The following is a 24,386-nucleotide window of genomic DNA, read 5'->3' as shown; positions in this document are numbered from 1 at the left end:
AATTCTTGGAAAATTGAGAGTGTTTCTCTCTCATGTTTTCTCTCTCTATGTTTCTTTCGTCTGAGCTCAACATTAACATTGTTAAGTTGGTCAGTACTGTGTATTTTTGAATAAAAGAAAAAAAAAATTGACATATACACTCCATTAACAAACCTGAGGGCTGAAATACATCACTATTCCACTACTCCTCCGTTAGTTTTACACTACCTAGTACCTACCTTATTCACATGCTCCTTATTCGCACCCACACCTTTTCACTTTCCAGTTTATTACTCCCTCCCAGTTACTATATTATTCCCATTTAATATGAGCACAATATTTAAGAAAAAGTATTAAAATGGGAGTAAAAGAGTTGTATGGGGTTGGTGATAAGAAAGAGGGATGAATTATTAGTTAAATAAAGAATTGTGGGGCCAAAACATAAAGAAAAGTAATAAAATAGGAGTAAAAGAGTTGTGTGGGGTTCGGTGATAGGAATGAATAAAATAAGAGTAAAAGTTTCTAAAAATAGAAAATGGAACATTAGTTGAATAATCCGTTTCGAGAAAGAGGGAACATTATAGTAACTGGGAGGAGTACTTTGTACTAAAACTACTGCTCTCCTATTTTTACACTTTTAATAACATCATCTATCATCATCAATGAATTCCATTGTACCAAAAAGCCTATAATTTTGCGAAACTCGATGAACTCCATATTTATTTTGTGTTTAAATAGAGGCTTTCGTTCATCATTGTGATCATTACTTTTTATCGTGTTATTTTCATTTTATTTGTATTTGATTCAGTCGATGCAAAATCAAATATTATGCTTTTGTTCTAATGATGACATTCCCATATATTTTATCACAAAATCTCATTGAATACGGCGATATCCGTAACAAGCTTGTGACGGATACCATTTTCTCTCACAAAATACCCATGAGAGGTGAGTGGGGGAGCACATGGGGGTGCCTCACTTTGTTCCTCTCCCTTTTTGTGAGAGGTCTTCAGCTTGTGACGAGATTAGCCCGTCACAAGTAAGACGCTTTGTTTATCACAAAATATAAAAGGGTGAATTATTTCAGTTTAGTGAAATATAAGTAAAGTGTTACGAAATATCTAGAGATATTATATGGATGTCCATATATTACCGTATCTTTAGGATATATTCTATTACCATATTATAGATATACTCTTGTACTATATATACCCTTCATATGAATAAAGCTGAATACCTTTCTGCACTCTATATTCTCTCATAACTCTCTATTATTCATAAAACGTTATCAGCACGAATCTCTAACCCTAGTTTATATTTTATTCACCGAAACGGCAAGAACTTGGTAAGACCTCATGATTTTAATTTTATTCTCATAGAAACATACTCCCTCCATTCAACTCCACTTTACATGTATTCCATTTCCGTCCATTCAACTCCACTTTACAGGTTTCCTTATTTGGCTAAAAAAATGACAATTCTATCCTTATTGAAAATCTTTATTTACAAAAAATGCCACCCAAACCCACCATAAAACCCCACCATTATGTTATTTTAATATTTTTAACCTCTTCTTTCTCTTTCCCCATGTACTTTTAATACTTTTTTAATCCGCTTCTTAATATCCGTGTAAAAACCAAAGTTGCAAAGTGGAGTTGAATGGAGGGAGTAGTGTTTATTAAGAAAAAACGGAATTTTACCTAATTACTATTGTTGCCGCATTTTTTTTACACGACTCTCTTTAGTAAGAACTATTCACCGAAACGATTTACATGTAACTTGTCTTTGGCGGCAATTCACATGCACTACTACACTTAGCTTTGTTAACTTTACACGTCATATTTTGTCTATTAATCATTATGTATTTATATTGTTTTTATTAATTGTCAATCGTTTATTTATATCTTATTTGTTTTAATCATATTAAATTAACTTGTTTTATTTTCTTGATAGTTTAATCATGTCAAATTTAAGCAAACTTGATTTTGCGGACTTGGATATCTCTGGAAGTAATTATTCTGAATGGGTGTTAGATGCCGAGATGTATCTTAAGTCTTATGCCCTTGGTGATGCTATTAAAGTTGGGAATACAGCATCCGAACAAGATAAGGCCAAGTCCCTAATTTTTCTCCGTCGTCACCTCCATGAGGGACTCAAATATGAATATTTGACTGTGAAAGATCCTTTGATCTTATGGCAAAATCTGAAAGAAAGGTATGACCATCTTACAACAGTAATTCTTCCTAAAGCAAAATTTGACTGGATTCACCTAAGGTTACAGGATTTCAAATCCGTTATTGAGTATAACTCAGCCATGCACAGAATCGCTTCACAGTTAACTTTGTGTGGAGAAAAGATATCTGATGCAGATATGTTGGAAAAAACATATCAGACTTTTCATAGTTCACAATTGCTGCTTTCACAGCAATATCGTCAGAGAGGATTTAAAAAATACTCTGAACTAGTTTCATGCTTATTGGTGGCTGAGCAAAATAATCAAATCCTGTTAAAAAACCACCAGTCCCGTCCTACTGGCACTGATCCATTTCCAGAAGTGAATGCGACCGTTTCTGGTCCATTACATATAGAGAATGCGACAAATAAATATTCGGGTCACACTAGAGGTAGTGGCCGTGGACGTGGACGAGGACGAAACAATTGTCGTGGTGGTAGAGGTGGAAAATTTAAAAGATCGTATTCTCACCGAAAGGGGGAACCAAAAGATCGTCCACATGATAAGATAAAGAAAACTGGTGAAAATCCATGTTACCGTTGTGGTAGTACAGGACATTGGATTAATACTTGTCGTACGCCGCAACATCTTGTTGATCTTTACAAGCAGTCTCAGAAAAATAATAAAGGGAAGAATATTGAAGCAAATTTTGCTGCTGAGCATGAAAATTTTGAGACAAATTATGCTGATGGTGATAACAATCTACCTTTCGTATCTGGCAAATTTATGGATTTGGACATCTCAGATTTTATGACCTTTGATCCTAATGGAGAAGTTGACCCTTTGATTGGCGATGGAAGTGTCCCGAAATTGGACTAAATTTATTAGTATTACTTAAGTTATTTATTTTCGTTCAATTTAGCTACTATTCGTTCTTTGTTTTCGGATATTATCAAGTATGAGTGTTAACTTTATTTAATGGATATTACGAATAGTTTTATTTATGTTAAGCAAATTTATATCATAGTGCATGCTTAAGGTTTTAGAGTTTACGTACCATTGTTTTATTAAATGTTAGACAATTTATTACGTACAACTATCTCGTAAAAGGACTGCAAAGTGAGACACACAGGATTGACGTCACTGATTTGTTTTATTAAATGTTAGACACACAAGATTTACGTACCTATTTGCTTAATTAGCAAGCATTACGTAGGTGCACGTACTATTTAGTTTTACACCTGTATGATTATGTTATTCATTTTGACCAATCAATAAAGTGGACACAATCTTCCATTATTATAAATACGTAACATGTTTAGTATTTTTATTAACTGTTTTTTTTTATATATATGCATATATGGAGTAATTTTACATTATTTTACGCATATATCTTATTACATATAATTTATCTTATGAAGATTATGGGAGCTACACATGGAGATGTATGCCTCGCGGATAGTGCGACTACGCACACAATTTTTAAAATAAGAAATATTTTACTTGTTTTAAAAAGGAAAAGACAAATGTTTGTACAATTGCTGGTAGTACAGAACTAATTGAAGGCTCAAGAAGAGCTAATATTTTGTTACCTAATGGAACAAATATTGAAATACAGGAGGCTTTGTACTCTCCTAAGTCAAAAAGAAATTTGCTAAGTTTTAATGATATCCATAGAAATGGATTTCATGTTGAGACAGCAAATGAGAATGGGGTTGAATACCTATATATCACACGTTCAAATTTGAACAAGAAAAGTGTGTTGGAAAAACTACAAGCGTTATCTTCTGGCTTGTATTATATGAAAATTTGTGCAGTTGAATCTCATGCACTAGTAAACCAAAAGTTTACAGATAAAAACAAGTTTATTGTTTGGCATGACCGGTTTGGCCATCCCGGATCATTAATGATGCGAAAAATTATTGAAAATTCACGTGGACATTTATTAGAGAATCATAAGATTCTTCAAACTAGTGAGTTTTCATGCGCCGCTTGTTCACAAGGCAAATTGATTATTAGGCCATCACCTACAAAGATAGGGAATGAATCCCTTACATTTCTGGAAAGGATACAAGGTGATATTTGTGGACCTATAAATCCACCAAGTGGACCATTTCGATACTTTATGGTATTAATTGATGCATCAACTAGATGGTCACACGTATCCTTGTTATCAACTCGCAACCTAGCGTTTGCAAGATTACTAGCTCAATTGATAAGATTAAGAGCTCACTATCCAGATTATCCCATTAAGACTATTCGTTTTGACAATATTTGGTGAATTTAGTTCACAAACTTTTGATGATTATTGTATGTCTATTGGGATAAGTGTTGAACATCCTGTAGCACATGTTCACACTCAAAATGGTCTTGCTGAGTCATTAATAAAATGCATTCAATTAATTGCGAGACCAATGCTTATAAGTTCTAAATTGCCTATTTCGGCATGGGGGCATGCTGTTTTACATGCAGCAGCACTAATTCGCATCAGACCAACGAGTTATCATAAATCATCTCCCCTAAAGTTGGCTTTTGGTCACGAACCAAATGTTTCTCATCTAAGAATTTTTGGTTGTGGTGTATATGTTCCAATTAGTCCACCACAACGTACAAAGATGGGACCCCAAAGAAGGTTGGGAATATATATTGGGTTCGAATCTCCATCAATTATTAAATTTTTAGAGCCATCTACAGGAGATTTATTTACGGCCCGTTTTGCTGATGTCATTTTGATGAATCACTTTTCCCAACATTAGGGGGAGAAAATAAGCAACTGGTAAAAGAGATAAGTTGGCATGAATTATCATTATCGCATTTAGATCCTCGTACTAAAGAATGTGAACTTGAAGTTCAAAGTATAATTCATTTACAACGGTTAGCAAACTAACTGCCAAATGCCTTCACTGATCCAAAAGGAGTGATAAAATCTCATATACCAGCTGTAAATGCTCCAGCTAAAATTAATGTCCCTGAAGGACTTTCAATTGCAAATGAGTCTGAAGCACGCATGAAGCGTGGTAGACCTATTGGTTCCAAAGATAAAAATCCTTGAAAACAAAAAGGAGCAAAAGTTGATAATGGCAATGTTGAGGATAAGATAGCTTTTGAAAATCCCCTTGAAAAGCTTGGAGACATGACTGATAATATTAATCTAGAAGAGATTCAGGTACCTGAAAATAAAAATTGTGAAGAGATCTCGATAAATTATGTCATGTCTAGAAAAACATGAAACCGAAACAAAGTCGACGTCGATGATGATGTTTTTGCATTTAATGTAGCGCTTGATATCATGCATGAAAATGAGGATCATGAACCAAAGTCTGTTGATCAGTGCAGACGTAGAATTGATTGGCCTAAATGGAAAGATGCTATTGAAGCAGAATTAAAATCACTGGCTAAACGAGAAGTGTTTGGGTCAGTAATTCGCACACCCAATGGAATAAAGCCAGTAGGCTACAAATGGGTGTTTGTGCGAAAAAGAAATGAAAAAGGCGAGATAGTCAGATATAAGGCTCGTTTAGTTGCACAAGGTTTTTCACAAAGACCTGGTATTGATTATGAAGAGACATATTCTCCTGTAATGGATGCAACTACTTTTCGATATCTGATTAGTCTGGCTATAAGGGAAGGACTTGATTTACGTCTTATGGACGTTGTTACAGCTTATTTATATGGCTCACTTGATAATGATATATACATGAAACTCCCTGAAGGTTTTAAGCTTCCCGACACATTAAAATCAAGTCCAAGAGAGCAATATTCAATCAAGCTAAACAAATCTTTGTATAGTTTGAAACAATCCGGGCGTATGTGGTATAACCGTCTTAGTGAATATTTATTAAAACAAGGTTATAAAAATGACCCTATTTGTCCGTGTCTATTCATAAAGAGGTCAAAATCCGGATTTGTGATTATTGCTGTTTATGTTGATGATCTTAATATTGTTGGAACTTCTGAAGAAATTACAAAAGCCGTCGAATGTTTGAAGAAAGAATTTGAGATGAAAGATTTAGGAAAGACAAAATTTTGTCTTGGTCTGCAAATTGAACATCTTGACAATGGAATTTTGTTACATCAAGGGACCTATATTGATAAAGTGCTAAAACAGTTTAAAATGGATAAAGCACATTCGTTGAATACTCCTATGGTTGTAAGAACACTTGATCTGAAGAATGACCCGTTTCGACCTCGTGAAGCAAATGAGAAAGTCCTTGGTCCTGAAGTACCGTACTTGAGTGCAATTGGAGCTTTGATGTATCTTGCTAGTCATACTCGACCCGGCATATCTTTTTCAGTAAATCTCTTAGCAAGATATAGCTCTTCTCCAACTCAAAGGCATTGGAATGGAGTCAAGCATTTACTCCGTTATCTTCAAGGTACGTCTGATATGGGTTTATATTATTCTAATAAATGCAAAACAGAGTTAGTTGGTTTTGCAGATGCAGGTTATATTTCTGAGCCACATAATGGTCGTTCGCAAACTGGCTATGTGTTTACATGTGGTAATACTCCTATCTCATGGCGCTCTGTGAAGCAAACTATAGCCGCCACTTCTTCAAATCATGCCGAGTTGTTAGCAATTCATGAAGCTAGTCGAGAATGTGTATGGTTGAGATCAGTTATTCATCATATTGAAGGATCATGCGATCTATCTCCAAGAAATAAATCACCAACTATTTTACATGAAGATAATACTGCATGCATCGCTCAACTCAAGGCAGGATTCATCAAGGGTGATAGAACGAAGTACATTTTGCCGAATTTTTTTTTTACTCATGATCTTCAAAAAGATGGTGTCATTAGCATTCAACAAATCCGCTCTAGTGAAAATCTCGCAGACATTTTTACCAAGGCACTTCCGAGCAAGACATTTGAGAAGCTAATCAATCAACTTGGGCTACGTCGTCTCAAGGATGTCAAGCGATGTTTTAATGAGGGGGAGTAAATACGCGTTGCACTATTTTTCCCTTAGCCATGATTTTGTCTCACTGGGTTTTCCAGGCAAGGTTTTTAATGAGGCAACACTTAGTGCGTATTATGGAGATTATTGTACTCTTTTTCCTTTATTAGATTTTTGTCTCATAGGGTTTTTTTAGTAGAGGTTTTAACGAGGCATTTTCTCCGATGATGGACATCCAAGGGGGAGTGTTACGAAATATCTAGAGATATTATATGGATGTCCATATATTACCGTATCTTTAGGATATATTCTATTACCATATTATAGATATACTCTTGTACTATATATCCTGGCTGCTAAAGGTCGTCGACAAATTACTAAATATCGTCGACAATTTTAATGAACTTCCTAATTTGCCCCTCCCTCACACTCCCCCTTATAATTTCCATTTTATTCAATAACAACCTTTCACATTCGAAATTTTGAAAAAAAAAAACCCGACTCAAATTTCAACAAAAAAACGTATCGACCGCATAATTTCCGTCACGAATTCAAACATTCAACAAGGTATGTGATTACTATTAAATTTTTTTTTGTAGTATTTTGTTAAGGTTGTAAATTTGTGACGGAATTAGGATAGATGCCAAATTAGTGACGGAATTAGGATAGGTGCTATGATTTCAATCGGATTTAGTCGTTATCGTACGTGATTACAATCAAACGCAATTATCGTATCAATTAATCGAGACAAAAAAAAAAAAAAAAAAAGTAACACGCATGAACTGGGCCTGGACGAGGGAGTTCTTCGTCCAACACCAGGCCCAGACGAAGAATCCTCTCGTCTGTTATGGGCTGTGGACGAAGGATTCTCTCGTCTGTGATAGGCTTTGGACGAAGAAATCCTTCGTCTGGCCCAATTTACACGGTTTTTTTTTTTTTTTTTTTGTTTTATAATTTCTCGATACTTTTTTTTTGTTTTTTTTAAATAAATTTTTTTCCGTCTTATTTTGTTATCGTTATAAAGTAATAAATTATTAATAATAATTGTCGTCCGTGCCGAAGTCGTTGTAAATATATATTATTTCCGTCTCGTTTTGTCGACGTGAAATATTAATTAATTATTACTAATAAACACCTTATGGGGATATTTTTTTTTTATTATTTTTTAATTAACTTAAACTTATATTTATAAATATAAATATAATTATTACTAATAAACTTATATTATTTCCGTCTTTGTTTTATTAATTTAAGTAATCAAGTTGTTGTAAATATGTTTTTGTTGCGTCTCGTTTAGTTTACGTAAAATATTAATTAATTATTATTAATAAACCCCGTTCCGGGTTATTTTGTTTTTTTTTTTTTTAATTTTTAATTTACTTAAACTTATATTTATAAATTCTTTGTTTTATTTTTTGAATAGATGGCCGGTGGAGGAAATGACCGTCAAGTTCGAGCTCGAAAGGGGCTCCAGTTTGAGTCTGAGGTTGGAGATGGTAGTACCGATTCGTGGACTGATGAGCGGGTGGAGGAGGAGCTGGTTCGGTCTGGTGATGTGATAGGTGAGGAGGAGGCGGGTATTGAGCGAGTGCGTAGGGTGCCACGTAGACGGAATGAGGAGGGGCGTTTCCAGCGGAGGTCGGATGGTAGTTCTAGTAGTGTGGTGGCTCCGAAGAAGAAGTCGGGTAAGGATGTCTCTTGGTTGATCGATCATTGTGTTCCTGGTGGTCCTGACTTTCCCCACGTGATTCCTAGCTTTGGGGGCCACATTGCCAACACCTTATGGTCGACTCCTAATGAGGTCGGTCGACCAGTTTTGACGGGTTACCACCGGTTTGGTAAGACGAGGTTGTTGAGTTGTTGGCAACTCCCTCCGGCCGTTAAGACTGTTTATGACGGTACTGGTCTTTCTCACCTATTAGATTCCATGGCCGAGAATTATAACATGCCCCTTATTTCTGCTTTTGTTGAGAGATGGCAACCCGACACCAACAGTTTTCACATGCCTTTTGGGGAGATGTCCATACTCCTTCACGATGTTGCGCAGATCTTAGGCGTTCGGGTTGATGGTAACTGTTGTAAGGTGGAGAATAATGACGGGACGTTGGCGGATCCCCTTATGCATGTTTGTGGCTTTTTTGGGATTTCATCAGAGCAGTTGAGGTTGTCGTTAAACTCTAAGAAGAAGGTCCCTATTTACAAGAGTGGGGGTATATTGGTAGATGCAGTTTGTGAAACGGCGAGAGCTAATTGTGATGTTGTTTTTGCTCAGGGGTTTTTGGCTGTGGTGTTGGGGTCGACACTTTTTGTCGACAAATCAGGTGATAGGTTACGTCCTCAGTTGTTTTCTTTAGTGTATGATGCTGATGGTGTACACCACTACGCTTGGGGAGCCGGTGTACTTGCCTTCATGTACCGACAGTTGGGGGTGGCTTCACGTGCTTGTGTGAAGACTATTGGTGGTTGCTTGACTTTGTTGCAATCGTGGATCTATGAGTATTTTCCTATGTTCAGACCCGGTCCACCTTTGGCAATTGACCCTACTCAGCCTCGGTCGTGTTCTTGGAGATCCGTTGGTCCCTTCGCTCAAAATGCGGAGAAATTGTTGGAGTATCGGAGGTTGTTAGATGGGCTTACTTGTGCTTCCATTAGGTGGGATCCGTACGGGCCGCGTCGGAGCAAAGATATCATCCTCGTACTTTGTATACCGGTTGTATTCGTTTCATGGACATAGCGGAGCCGTACCAGCCTGATCGGTGTTTACGACAGTTTGGGTATGTGCAGATCATACCCAATCCCATTATGAGATTGACAGCGCATCGTCCAGCTTCGGGGATAGGGTACGAGGTTAGGGCTGGGGTTGCGGAGACTGATCATCTTTGGGATTGCTGGGAGGATCACGTGGTTCAGCTTTCTCGTAAATCGAGACCAGTTAGTTTCCCGGGTGAGACGGAGCCAGATTATGTGACTTGGTATAATGGGAATTCTCACCCGTTGATCATTGATCCCGACCACCGTGACGCCCCCGCGCCACATGAGGATTTTGATATCCCTGCTGAGGTAATAATATTACTTACAGTTCTTGTAATTATTGTTTAACTTTCTTACTGTTCCTCGATAATGTTTATAATGTTTTAGTTGTTCTTGTCAATTTGCAGACTGCACGTGCTGTAATGTTTCAGTTTTACGAGGCCAAAAAAATTAAGGATGACAAGAAACAGCTTGCCTTCCTCCGCAAGATGATGAAGAACGTCGACCCATTGATTGAGAGGGCTGGGGATATCATACGTCAGCGAGGACCTCGTCAAACACCCGGTGATGTTGTTCAGCGTAGAGCAGATGGTGTGTACACTGATAGCGATGAAGAGGATGATAAGTAGTCGGGAGACTAGTTTGTGTTTGTTTTCATTTATGTTGTACGTTTTTGAAGACATTTTTTATGTTGGATGATTATGTTAGTTGACTATTTGAACGTTGTTTATTTCAAAAAACATGACGGTTTTAAATTCTGAAATTTCTTAAATTTCTTAAATTTCTTGAATACATAGCAACTGATGCAAATTCATACATTTCTGGAAATAGTAACTACTTCATGACAATGGCCAACATAATGAAAACAAACAAATACAAGATACACTTGAAATAAAACTTCATCATCCTTGTCATTTCCGAAATCTCCTTTTTTATACCTATCACTTGCTCTTTCATGACATTTCCACTTGATGCATCATCACCTTCATCTTGACATGCTATATTCAACTTTTTTGTTATTGTTAAATGATCTTCAGTCAACCACGACACAAAACGATCGCAAGTTACTGTAACACCCGCGAATTTTCCATTTTGACAATTATAATTTAATTAACCGTTCTATTGTCTTGTTTATATTTTAAATTATTTAATTTAATTAATTTCATTATTAAACATGATTTTTATAAATATTATATTTTTAAAGCTTATCTTATACAAAAATAAATATTTGGTCGGATAATAATAATAATAATAATAATAATAATGATATTTCCCGTCTTGAGTTGTAATGGGCTTGAGACGTAATTTCTAGTAGAGACTGACTCAATTTGAGTTGTTAGGCTTTTTATAACTTATGGGCCTTTTCTCCTTCTCTTTTCTTTTCATAAAACCCTCACCTAACACCTCACAACTTCATCTCCCTCATTCTAATTTCTGAAATTTCCCCCAACAACCTCTCCACCATTGTTAACCCTTTGCTCTCAACCCTAAAATCACCATAACTTGCTCAATTCTTATCCAAACTAAGTGATTTTCGCGCATATCTCTTCCTCTCATCGCCCTCCTTCTTTCTAGGTAAGAAAAGAACTACCTTTCCTCCTTTAATGGGGCTGTCGAGCCAATTTCTCATGGTACCCCTTTTTCTAGTTTCGATTTTTAGTCTTATTTGGTGTTTTCTTATGTTTAGGAGAAAGTTTAGTTGACCCGGAAGTGGATTCTTGCTTGTGAGACGATTACAATAGAGATTAAGAGCAAAAAGGTAACGGTGATGGGTTACTCGACATTATGTCAAATTTGTGTGTTTATATTTTGTAGTTTGTTCATATGTATGTTAAAGTTTGAATCTTTTCTTGTTTCACATGTATGTTGTTGAATGAGTTTGTATGAACAACCATCTCATGGTTGGTTGAAGAGTTTTAAGCATGTTGTTACATTGATTTTCAATTGGGTAAAGTTGTGATGTTTGGATGAATTAATTGTTTGATTTTGGGTCAAAATCTTGTGCTTGAATTCATCAAGATGTGTGATAATTACATTCTTGTGGTTTCTATTAGGTATTATTGTGTTAACATGTATATTTAAGAGGAATTTGGGATGAAAAATTGGTAGAAATCGACTTTCGGAAAGGGTAGGAAATTGTCGTGCAAACAGTCCGGTGGCAGGGGAAAACCGCAGGCTCCGGCACCCACCGCAGGCTCCGGCACCCACCGCAGGCTCCGGCCACTATCGCAGGCTGCGGTTTAAGCCTGACCAGTTTTCGTAAAATGGCCATAACTTCTTCGTTACTTGTTTGTTTGAGGCTTATGACCTACCGTTAGAACCGTAAGAGGATAAGCTATCACCTCCAACTGGTTTCACCTCATTATCATGTATATAACTCAAGTTATGACCGTTTGAAGTTGACCCTTGTTGTAGTCGAGTACTAAACTTGTTGTTATAGATTGGGTTTTGAGTTTCTTGTTGGGTATGCATCTTAACCTTGGTTATAATGCTTGTGTATGATGTGTTGAGACTCTTTTATCATGGGAGTACTTGATATTTGTTATACTCTTGTACTTATGCATGCTTAACATGAATTGTTTACGTTATGTTTGTGCAATCATTGTTACTCGTATTTGTGACCGGAGTGTGACGGCTTACATTGTGTGACTACTCGACTTTCCCTATTTACCCCTTTCGGACCTTTGGTCACGAGTGTGAGCCATGTTTCCGGATTGGGTTATCTTTCCTTCTTTGGACCTTTGGTACGAGTGCGTGCCATGTTTCCGAATTAGGATATCCTTCCGCCTTTCTTCGGACCTTTGGATACGAGTGCGTGCCATGTTTCCGATTAGAGGTTACTCGACCTTTGGATACGAGTGCGTGCCATGTTTCGAGTCTTGGATACGATTTGGTATCGTTTGTCGAATCGGGTGTCGCCCATCCCGAGAGTCTGGATCCAGATTTAGACTAGGACCGTATTATGATCGTCGTCCTACCAGGAGGTTGGAGTCTAGGGGTTTGTCTTGTTTGAGTCAAAGCCTTTGTAAATGTCTTGCTTGTTACGGTCATTGGTGTGTTCTTATATACGAGAGTGCACGTCTTCTATGCTTGTTTGTGAGAGTCTTGGTCCTATCGGATACTAGTGGTGAGATGCAAGCCTCTAGTTGCGATATGATCGCCGGGATTGATGTTCCCATCCGTTCTTATGGTGAGATGTAAGCCATAAGTATGAATGTGACATTAGTAGCCACGTCCCGTGCTATGGTTGTTAAGAGGTTTTCAAGTAATGGCTATTGGTTTCCATCCATGTATTTTCCATTCAATTGATCCGTTGTTTACCTTCTTCATATGATTCGATGCCTAATCTCATATCCATGTTTTGGTTACCTTGAATGCATGTTTAATATAATGTACCATGCCTATCTCATTAAGAATGCAATGTGCCTATCTCATTAAGAATGCAATGTGCCTATCTCATTAAGAATGCAATGTGCCTATCTCATTATGATTATCGTTTATATTCTCTTGTTCATATTATTCAAGTATGATGCATGATTAATATGTTTAATTAAGTTCTTGCTTATGTGCATTTTGACATATTGTGGCTGGGAGAACCCTGAGTTACTCCCCACTGACTGTGGCGTTCATGTTTACATGAATGACAGGTTTGTGATGCAGATTATGGGGAAGACGTGTGAGCTAGCGAGAACGTTGACCCTTGGACCTTAGTTATAGGTTGCTTAGACTCACCTATCGTTAGACTTGTGTTTATTCGTGGGATATCTTTTCCCCAACGCACTTGTTTTAAATTGTAAAACTTAATTATCTTTCTTTTCATTTTTGTTTGACCGCTTATGGTGGACTTCGCACTTTAAGCTTTTAAAAAGGTTTTAAAAACCTCGTATTTTCCGCTTTTATTTTGATGCCCTATCGAGGGGTGTCACAGTTGGTATCAGAGCATATGTTGCTCCCGACGCACACACGTGTACCCCGAATTTAACCTTGAACTTGACCTTGAATAATGAATGAGAGATGGGTAGACTTAAGGACCTAAGGTGGTAGTCTGTAGTGTGTTTGCTCTTTGTTAGGTACTAACATGTTTGTTGATTGTCATTTAATAATTGTTGTGTCCTTGAATCAATGACCGTGAGCTTATCTATACGAAGATCAAGATTTGGTGCCTATTACTGAGGATTGAAGATTTGTTCAACCTCTAAAGAATGCTTCTACTTCCTTGAAAATGTTTCTCGTTCTTTGTGTATCTTGCCTTATTCTTTATCTCTTGGTGCTTATCCTCTTTCGAAACTCTCTTCTGTTCACCTTAAAAGCTACGCTTATCACCCCGGGATTGGATGCTAGGATGTACCCTTGAAGTGTTACCATTGCAAGGAGCCCGGACATCTCTTCAGGAATTGCCCCGAGAAGAAGACTATCCCTCCTCCTCTCCCTCATGCTCCGGAAGCCGAGCCAAGAAGAGTCACTCTTGTCGAGAATCAAGTCGGAACCGCCGTTCCTCCCGACACCGTTATGGGTGTGTTTTCTATCCTTGATCCACCTTTCCTTACTTTTATCCCGTGATGCTCATCCCTCCTTTCTAAACTCTCTTTCGCTTTACCTTGGAAGCTAGGTTGGTACCCGCCCGACCTATCCCATGTTTTTGTTTCTCCTTCCATAACATCTTGCTTAAGGAACTCTTTCTCTTGAAGGATTTCCTTACCGTCTCGAAGATACCTTCCTCTCTTTGAGTGCCTTGTCATATTCCCTTATCTGTGTGCTTCTATGCCTTTCGCAACTCTTATTCCATATCTTAGGAGTTGTCTTTGTACCTTTTCTCCTTATAATGCCCCTCGTGTATACCTTCATCTTTGCCTTATGGAATGTTAACTCGGTCGGATAAGTTGGCTTTTGTGGAGTTTGTTTGTGTTTTGACCCTTAACCCCAGTTTTGAGAGGTCAGGATGTCAGAAAAGACTTAGGTAAGGTGATGATAAATACTTAGTGATTCTTATGCCTAGTTCCTTGACCAAGTAAGTATAATTGATTGGTGGATTCTTCGTGTCAGAAATAAGTTGCCTATGTGATTAAAATTATAGAACTTGGCTTTGTTGTTTATGTTTGGGATTTGAAAGCTTAGTAGGTTGAGTGTCGTCACCTTAAGAGTAAACATGAGATAAGTTGAGGATATGAATTTGGAAGAAAACCCATTCTTAGATGTTAAAGGTCCCAAATAGAATGGTGATGTGATTTGATATTAGTTTTCCCTTGAAGAATTTGGTTGAGAAGTCTTTGTTAATTCGTTCTTTGGTTTTTAAAACATCGAGGTTGTGTCGAGAACTTGAGATTAAGAGACGTTGTTATACTTGAGTGGTAGACTTACTTTAGGGATATCCTAATATGTGATAGGATAGGTGAACAATGAGTCTAACCAATGTATCAACCCTTAAGCGAGCGTTTATTTTTACCTTGATCAGCCATAGAGGTGTAACCCTTTAAGAGAGACTTGCATATAAGGAATGACATGAATTGCCTCGACCCATGTTTTGGAATTTGGTTGTTTTGTTATGATGGTACAATATCCTAATAGGCGTGACCTTGTTAGGGAGAACCTTAAGTTTTAGAAAGCGTATGGTTTAAGCCCTAAAATCCCCCTTCGTACCATTAATCATCTTCCTTCCCTCCGCTTATACCTTGATTAGATTTAATTCTTAAGCATAAAAGTTACTTGTTGTTTCCTTGCCTTGAATACCTCTCTAATTCTAATGTCTCTTGCTGGTGTTAACTAGTTACCTTTATTGTTGACTCCTTTAATCTCACACCTCGTCATGTTCATGTATCCCTTTGAAATTTCCTATCATTTCTTGACCTAGTTATTACTCTTTGTTTATTTAGTGGAGTGATGGCTTTGTTGGCTACGTTGTAGGGTGAGTGTGATGCCCTTGAGGATTCTTTGCAAACCTTGATTTCGTCAAAATTGGATAAGTGGAACTTGAGTTGAGTTGGATAGGAAAAATCGTATGACAATCCATTTAATTTTGGTTGGTGGTCTTTATGATTTGGGGAATGTGATCATTTAGGCTTGTGAATTCGGGTGTGAATAAGATTTTGGTTTGGAGCGTTAGAAAGTATAAAGACCTTGAGATTTTGACCTTTGATTTAGGATTTTACCATAGCGAGAACTCCTAGTAGTCGTTAGTTGGTTATGTGTGTAACTCTTTTAGTAGTTTTGATCTTTCGTGGAAATTGTTTATAGATGATTTACATTTGAGAGTTATGGAATCACAATTGTGATGGGGTGACTTGACCCACGGGGTAGCATAGGAGTAAATTGTGAGTATTTTGAGGAAATTTTTGGGAGTTATGTGGTTATGAGTTTAGTGGTTAGGAAGTTTTCGAACCGCAGGGGTGACTTTGTTGTTCGAGATTTAAGTATCTAGTGTTTCCTTGTTGCCTAACTTCCCGTCCTCTTTGACCATAAGTGTTTCCGTTCATACCTCTCTTCCTCGTTTATGCTTGCTCCTCCTTTAGAATTTGATGCTAACCTATGAAATTCAATCTTTGATAGCCTGGTAGATTCGATTTCAACTCTTCTCCTAGGAAGTTCATCATATCTCTTTCGTTGGTTAAGTTTGAACCCTCTTAGCGTATCTTGTTTTCGTGATATCTAAGTTACTTTTCAATTCATAAAATTTCAAAAACGTTTCAAACTACCATTTTTTTGTGGTTCGTCGTTAAAAGTTTATGTTACTTTTACTAAACCCTACCTATTTTAAGAGTTCAAAAATGAAAATTTGTTTTAGTTATCCTTTTGTTCTACGAGTATGACTTCATTATATTGATTTTTAATTGCTAAACCCGAGCCACTTTTAACTGTGCTCAATTTCTAACTAGCTTTGGTCTACTTATGATTTCGTTGTCAAGAGTTTAATATTATATTTTCAGGAATTTGACTTCCTTTTGAATTTAGAAATGAAACCTTTATTTCCATTTTGACCTTTGCAAAAGAGGATTTGAGTGAATTGCCTTTTCTTTTGATTTTGACGTTGATCGGATGTTAGAACACGTTATTTGAAACGTTTAATAACTTGTTCTGCGCTTGTCGGCGAATGATTTTTGTTTTAAATTTGTCTTAGACTTGGAAAGTTAGCGTTCTTGTGTGCACGACAAGAGCAATTTCGTTCCATGAATGAGACTTATACTTTTGAAAATTCTTCATTAGTGTTTTTGAAAGTATTTTGATTTTCGATTTATACAAATGATTTGCTTTTGACCATATCTTCGATTTGGAATGTGGTGTTCTTGAATGCGCAACGAGAGCATTTTCGTTCCTTTGATGAGAATTTGGTTATGTCGGAAAATTTTATTTGGGATTTTTGAAAGGATTTCGATTCTTACGATAAGTAACCTTTTAATGTTTTGTTTACCGATTTCAAAATTTCGGTTTTATTTTTATATTACTTTTCCTTTCTATTTTCAAGTTTCGAGGACGAAACTTTTTAAAAGTTGGGGTGATTGTAACACCCGCGAATTTTCCATTTTGACAATTATAATTTAATTAACCGTTCTATTGTCTTGTTTATATTTTAAATTATTTAATTTAATTAATTTCATTATTAAACATGATTTTTATAAATATTATATTTTTAAAGCTTATCTTATACAAAAATAAATATTTGGTCGGATAATAATAATAATAATAATAATAATAATAATAATAATGATATTTCCCGTCTTGAGTTGTAATGGGCTTGAGACGTAATTTCTAGTAGAGACTGACTCAATTTGAGTTGTTAGGCTTTTTATAACTTATGGGCCTTTTCTCCTTCTCTTTTCTTTTCATAAAACCCTCACCTAACACCTCACAACTTCATCTCCCTCATTCTAATTTCTGAAATTTCCCCCAACAACCTCTCCACCATTGTTAACCCTTTGCTCTCAACCCTAAAATCACCATAACTTGCTCAATTCTTATCCAAACTAAGTGATTTTCGCGCCTATCTCTTCCTCTCATCGCCCTCCTTCTTTCTAGGTAAGAAAAGAACTACCTTTCCTCCTTTAATGGGGCTGTCGAGCCAATTTCTCATGGTACCCCTTTTTCTAGTTTCGATTTTTAGTCTTATTTGGTGTTTTCTTATGTTTAGGAGAAAGTTTAGTTGACCCGGAAGTGGATTCTTGCTTGTGAGACGATTACAATAGAGATTAAGAGCAAAAAGGTAACGGTGATGGGTTACTCGACATTATGTCAAATTTGTGTGTTTATATTTTGTAGTTTGTTCATATGTATGTTAAAGTTTGAATCTTTTCTTGTTTCACATGTATGTTGTTGAATGAGTTTGTATGAACAACCATCTCATGGTTGGTTGAAGAGTTTTAAGCATGTTGTTACATTGATTTTCAATTGGGTAAAGTTGTGATGTTTGGATGAATTAATTGTTTGATTTTGGGTCAAAATCTTGTGCTTGAATTCATCAAGATGTGTGATAATTACATTCTTGTGGTTTCTATTAGGTATTATTGTGTTAACATGTATATTTAAGAGGAATTTGGGATGAAAAATTGGTAGAAATCGACTTTCGGAAAGGGTAGGAAATTGTCGTGCAAACAGTCCGGTGGCAGGGGAAAACCGCAGGCTCCGGCACCCACCGCAGGCTCCGGCACCCACCGCAGGCTCCGGCCACTATCGCAGGCTGCAGTTTAAGCCTGACCAGTTTTCGTAAAATGGCCATAACTTCTTCGTTACTTGTTTGTTTGAGGCTTATGACCTACCGTTAGAACCGTAAGAGGATAAGCTATCACCTCCAACTAGTTTCACCTCATTATCATGTATAGAACTCAAGTTATGACCGTTTGAAGTTGACCCTTGTTGTAGTCGAGTACTAAACTTGTTGTTATAGATTGGGTTTTGAGTTTCTTGTTGGGTATGCATCTTAACCTTGGTTATAATGCTTGTGTATGATGTGTTGAGACTCTTTTATCATGGGAGTACTTGATATTTGTTATACTCTTGTACTTATGCATGCTTAACATGAATTGTTTACGTTATGTTTGTGCAATCATTGTTACTCGTATTTGTGACCGGAGTGTGACGGCTTACATTGTGTGACTACTCGACTTTCCCTATTTACCCCTTTCGGACCTTTGGTCACGAGTGTGAGCCATGTTTCCGGATTGGGTTATCTTTCCTTCTTTGGACCTTTGGTACGAGTGCGTGCCATGTTTCCGAATTAGGATATCCTTCCGCCTTTCTTCGGACCTTTGGATACGAGTGCGTGCCATGTTTCCGATTAGAGGTTACTCGACCTTTGGATACGAGTGCGTGCCATGTTTCGAGTCTTGGATACGATTTGGTATCGTTTGTCGAATCGGGTGTCGCCCATCCCGAGAGTCTGGATCCAGATTTAGACTAGGACCGTATTATGATCGTCGTCCTACCAGGAGGTTGGAGTCTAGGGGTTTGTCTTGTTTGAGTCAAAGCCTTTGTAAATGTCTTGCTTGTTACGGTCATTGGTGTGTTCTTATATACGAGAGTGCACGTCTTCTATGCTTGTTTGTGAGAGTCTTGGTCCTATCGGATACTAGTGGTGAGATGCAAGCCTCTAGTTGCGATATGATCGCCGGGATTGATGTTCCCATCCGTTCTTATGGTGAGATGTAAGCCATAAGTATGAATGTGACATTAGTAGCCACGTCCCGTGCTATGGTTGTTAAGAGGTTTTCAAGTAATGGCTATTGGTTTCCATCCATGTATTTTCCATTCAATTGATCCGTTGTTTACCTTCTTCATATGATTCGATGCCTAATCTCATATCCATGTTTTGGTTACCTTGAATGCATGTTTAATATAATGTACCATGCCTATCTCATTAAGAATGCAATGTGTCTATCTCATTAAGAATGCAATGTGCCTATCTCATTAAGAATGCAATGTGCCTATCTCATTATGATTATCGTTTATATTCTCTTGTTCATATTATTCAAGTATGATGCATGATTAATATGTTTAATTAAGTTCTTGCTTATGTGCATTTTGACATATTGTGGCCGGGAGAACCCTGAGTTACTCCCCACCGACCGTATGCGTTCATGTTTACATGAATGACAGGTTTGTGATGCAGATTATGGGGAAGACGTGTGAGCTAGCGAGAACGTTGACCCTTGGACCTTAGTTATAGGTTGCTTAGACTCACCTATCGTTAGACTTGTGTTTATTCGTGGGATATCTTTTCCCCAACGCACTTGTTTTAAATTGTAAAACTTAATTATCTTTCTTTTCATTTTTGTTTGACCGCTTATGGTGGACTTCGCACTTTAAGCTTTTAAAAAGGTTTTAAAAACCTCGTATTTTCCGCTTTTATTTTGATGCCCTATCGAGGGGTGTCACAGTTACGCACTTAAAAAAAGCTTTCTTCGGATTAGTAGCTGTCCCGGAAATCATGATGATAGCGTTTCTTTGACAACGATTGCAAATTTGATTCTTAAAATCAAGGCCTTCAATTGGTCGGGTTCCCCACATTGAGGATGATGTTGACATAAGTAAAGATTTGAAGAAAAAAAATGGAAGATGATGAAGATGATTGGAAAATAGAAAAGGTTGAAGATGAGTGCAAAATTACAACATTATGTAGATGTTTATATAGGGAAAAATGTGACCGTTATAATTCAAATTTTACCGTTATAATTCAAAAATAGCCGTTATAATTTAAATGTTACCGTTATAATTCAAATTTTACCGTTATAATTCAAAATAACCGTTACAATTCAAAAACAGCCGTTATAATTCAAATTTTACCGTTATAATTCAAAAATAGCCGTTATAATTCAAATTTTAACGTTATAATTCAAATTTTACCGTTATAATTCAAAATAACCGTTATAATTCAAAATAACCGTTGTAATTCAAAAATAACCGTTACAATTAATAGGTTATAAATAGGCCATTCTATGTCAATTTCAATCACAACATCCAAATCATCTTCACTCACTACAATACTAATTATTCACTCACAACATCCAATCCTAAAATGGTTCTCACAAATGCTCAAAAAATCAGAGTTTATCAAATAAGAATCGATTTAATTGTTCAAAATTTACCAATTCTAATTGAGCGTCTTGAATCAGTGGTTCCCAGTGACACTGTATGGCACATGCTTGAAGAACCTCCAATTGGGACCCTCTGTATAATTTTACAAGGAAATCCGGATCATGTTCTAACTCCAGCAGTTAGAGATGAGGTTGTTTCTGATGAAGTACTAAACGAGAAGATGTGGGAGTTTCGTAGGTTGAAAAGTGATATCTTTACATATTTTGAGCGCATTCTCACCGTGATCGATTACCCAAGACTATCAGACTTATGTGCTGGTAGAGTGCCGGGGCAAGGAATTCTTTATCTCTACTTGAATAATTTGTTGACTCAATATATGTCTACCCAACCTGAAGAAATTGAGATTCAAGATCATGAAGAAGATAAGGAATCGTCATCTTCATCATCGGAAGATAATTAAGTTCGGGGTTTGGGTTTAGGGTTTGGGGTTTAGGGTTTAGGGTTTGGGGTTTAGGGTTTAGGGTTTGGGATTTGGGGTTTGGGGTTTAGGGTTTAGGGTTTGCTATTTAGGGTTTGGTATTTAGGGTATGGTATGTTTTAATTATGTTTTTATTGGTTTATGTTTTAATTATGTCAAAACGCGTTTTAAGGAATGTTTTAATTAAAATATGTCAAATTGTGTTTTAAGGATTGTTTACGCAATTGTAGTAGCCTTTACACAACCGCAATCGATCGTCAAGGCATCTTCCATCATCTTGGCACCTCTTTCGAATTCTTTACGCAATTCAGAGATGGCATTCTTTGATATTTTTAAAGAAAGTCTGGAAAATAATCGCTGAATCCCCGTCAACCGCCTCGATCTAGATAACTCCAACGAGTGTCGGATCTCAACATGTTGCGTTTCCATCAAAGAATGAAACCGAATCCAGATGCTATCAATCGCGATTTCAAGCGCTATTCACCATCTCTTCAAATTCGCATGAGCCGACTCAACCCGGGATGTAGAAGTATTCCCAAAATGAGTTATCTTGTTCGTTCTATACTTGGCCCATTTTTCCAAGTGCGGGAACCATTGCCTCTCAATATAAGCCGCCACTCCCGCCCATTCCCTTGCCAATTTGCCCCACGCAACATTAAACTTTTCTTCGGTCTCCGCCTCGACAACCGCAGTAAACAAGGTAAAAGTTACGTGCTTAGCCCAATTATCCTGTTTCGTGATATCAAGTGCTTTCGTCTCCACGTTAGAATATATATGCCAAAGACATAGCAAGTGAGACGAATCTGGAAAAACAATGGGAATCGCGTTCAACAAACCACCCTCGCAATCAGTAACAATAGCAATAGGTTGAACGGCATCATTGAGCAGGGCCTTCAGTTTCCGTAGTACCCACAGATATTTCTCCTTGGACTCATGCGTTACAAGAGCATACGCGATGACAAAGCTCTTCCCGACGGGTGTGACTCCAACCATCTCAACAAGCGGAAGACGATATTCATTTGTCTTGTACGTGGAATCGATCTGTACCACATAATAGTATGATCGAAACATCTTAACGGCTTCTGGATGAGCCATGAACACGTGGGTTAGCTCATCGGTCTCATGATCAGTGACCCAATAATGAACGTACTTATGCTGAACCGCAAGTGCTAACATCTGTTGTGCCGGGTTTCTCCCTTCTCTTTCCTCGGCCCTTACTTTACGAGAACGGTTGTAGATTTGTCGCCGATTAGGTCTTGACTTTTCGGATTCGCCGATGCAAACCCGCACTAATAATTGCGGTCTAACGTGAGCTCTAACTTGGGCATCGATATAAGCCAACTCCTCGTCATCAAACTTTGCAAAGTATCTGTCGCCGTCACAATACAACGTTAAACCATGATTATGAAACCCGGATCTCATCACAAGCTGCCACTTATTCTCTTCTAATTCAACAACTTTCATTGAAAATTTGCAATTGCACCACGCGGTAGTAGCGTGTTACCCTCATTAAAGAATCGCATCCTTATTTACGGGACTTTTTCCACCCATCCGACAAACAAAATAACGTTGTCTCAAATTCGTGTTACGACCAACTTTCTTGTTGCTTGCTTTTTTTATACCAAACCCGAGTCGGAGCCCGATCTCATATGCCCAATTAAACGCTTCAGTACTAGATGCAAAAAATCTGGTTGTCGTAAAATGATTTGAGTAATCAATACCGTCTCCATCGTTAATCATCTGCGCACGCATTTCAATAAATTAGTTATTAATTTATCATTTGCTTCGGAAAGAGTCGGAGTAAATAAAAAATATTAATGAAAAAAATGAGTCAGAAATATTAATGAAAAAAATATAATATAAAGACGGTCGTTAATTATTTGAAATGTCGGAAAAAATAAAAAATTAAAATAATATAATACAAAGACGAGACGGTCGTTAATTATTTGAATTGTCGGAAAAAATTAAAAATTAAAATAATATAATACAAAGACGGGAATTAATTATTTTAATTGTTTTATACAAAAAAAAAAAAAAAAAAAAAAAAAAAAAAAAAACACGAATTGGGCCTTGGACGAAAGAAATTTTCGTCAAAAAAAAAGCACAGACGAAAAATTCTTTCGTCAACATGGGCCTTGGACGAAAGAATTTTTCGTCCGGGCCAGTTTTTTGGACGAAAAATTCTTTCGTCAAGGCCCATGTTGACGAAAGAATTTTTCGTCCAAGACAATCCGGACGAAAATTCTTTTCGTCCAGGGCCCGTGTATTTTTTTTTTTTTTTTTTTTTTTTTTTTTTTTTTAATTGCTTCTTCAAATAAATCCGTCACAAATTCTATCATAATTCCGTCTACATTCATGACATCTATCCTAATTCGGGATTCAAACGATAATAAAACATAAATTTTTAACAAAACTAAATCGTAAACTAACCTCGTTACTAGCTTCATTGTTGGAATCGTTGTTAAAATCATTCCCGTTCATGTTGTTAATTACAAAACCCGACTTTTTTTTTTTGTTTGAAATATTTTAGTGAGACGAAAATTGCATTTGTGTTTTGAGACGGAAATTGCATTTTGGTGAGACGGATATGGAGTTATGATATGGAGGGCAAACTTGGAAATTTACGTTAATTGTCGACGATATTTAGTAATTTGTCGACGACGTATAGCAGGACCCCTATATATACCCTTCATATAAATAAAGCTGAATACCTTTCTGCACTCTATATTCTCTCATAACTCTCTATTATTCATAACATAAAGCACAAATACATTTTAATCCTCCATTTAAGATAAAAAGATTCATAGTTTCCGGATATCCGTATCCAATCCAAAAGGTTATCTGTTCGGATCGATTTTCGGATATCCAAAATCATTTAGTTTCTTTTCATTCGTATAATTAACTTCCCTCATCCCCATTCCCCACCCTCCATCGCCAGATGCCTGCAGCCATTGGTCATTACCACTTGACACCGGCAGTCGCCCACGACGGTCCAGATCTCTTCGGCGCATCAGCCCAACTCCACCGTCGCCATCCTGATTGAAGTCATTTTCGATCGTGATGGATCTTATTTCACTCGAAATCTT

General features: G+C 37.0%; 3 protein-coding genes and 2 long non-coding RNA genes across 5 annotated transcripts; 4 read left to right on the top strand and 1 right to left on the bottom strand.

Moving 5' to 3' along the window:
* The first annotated feature begins 1,939 nt into the window (after positions 1–1,939).
* Positions 1,940–3,031, top strand: LOC141614292 (uncharacterized). Its single transcript, XM_074433051.1, has one exon. The coding sequence runs from the start codon at positions 1,940–1,942 to the stop codon at positions 3,029–3,031; it is 1,092 nt and encodes a 363-aa protein (XP_074289152.1).
* Positions 3,032–9,744: 6,713 nt separating this feature from the next.
* On the top strand, positions 9,745–10,523 carry LOC141615184 (uncharacterized). Its single transcript, XM_074433668.1, has 2 exons — positions 9,745–10,112; positions 10,211–10,523. The coding sequence occupies exons 1-2, from the start codon at positions 9,777–9,779 to the stop codon at positions 10,430–10,432; spliced, it is 558 nt and encodes a 185-aa protein (XP_074289769.1). The 5' UTR covers positions 9,745–9,776; the 3' UTR covers positions 10,433–10,523.
* A 631-nt stretch (positions 10,524–11,154) lies between these two features.
* LOC141615183 (uncharacterized) lies at positions 11,155–13,671 on the top strand. Its single transcript, XR_012529692.1, has 3 exons — positions 11,155–11,378; positions 11,491–11,562; positions 13,451–13,671. It is a non-coding gene; the product is annotated as an uncharacterized LOC141615183 (long non-coding RNA).
* Positions 13,672–17,580: 3,909 nt separating this feature from the next.
* LOC141615182 (uncharacterized) lies at positions 17,581–20,104 on the top strand. Its single transcript, XR_012529691.1, has 3 exons — positions 17,581–17,810; positions 17,923–17,994; positions 19,884–20,104. It is a non-coding gene; the product is annotated as an uncharacterized LOC141615182 (long non-coding RNA).
* Positions 20,105–21,780: 1,676 nt separating this feature from the next.
* On the bottom strand, positions 21,781–22,476 carry LOC141614291 (protein FAR1-RELATED SEQUENCE 5-like). Its single transcript, XM_074433049.1, has one exon. The coding sequence runs from the start codon at positions 22,474–22,476 to the stop codon at positions 21,781–21,783; it is 696 nt and encodes a 231-aa protein (XP_074289150.1).
* Positions 22,477–24,386: the final 1,910 nt, after the last annotated feature.

This window comes from Silene latifolia, chromosome 11 (assembly GCF_048544455.1).
Source record: "Silene latifolia isolate original U9 population chromosome 11, ASM4854445v1, whole genome shotgun sequence".
NCBI classification, from domain to species: domain Eukaryota; kingdom Viridiplantae; phylum Streptophyta; class Magnoliopsida; order Caryophyllales; family Caryophyllaceae; genus Silene; species Silene latifolia.
This window is presented reverse-complemented; position numbering and strand designations above follow the sequence as displayed.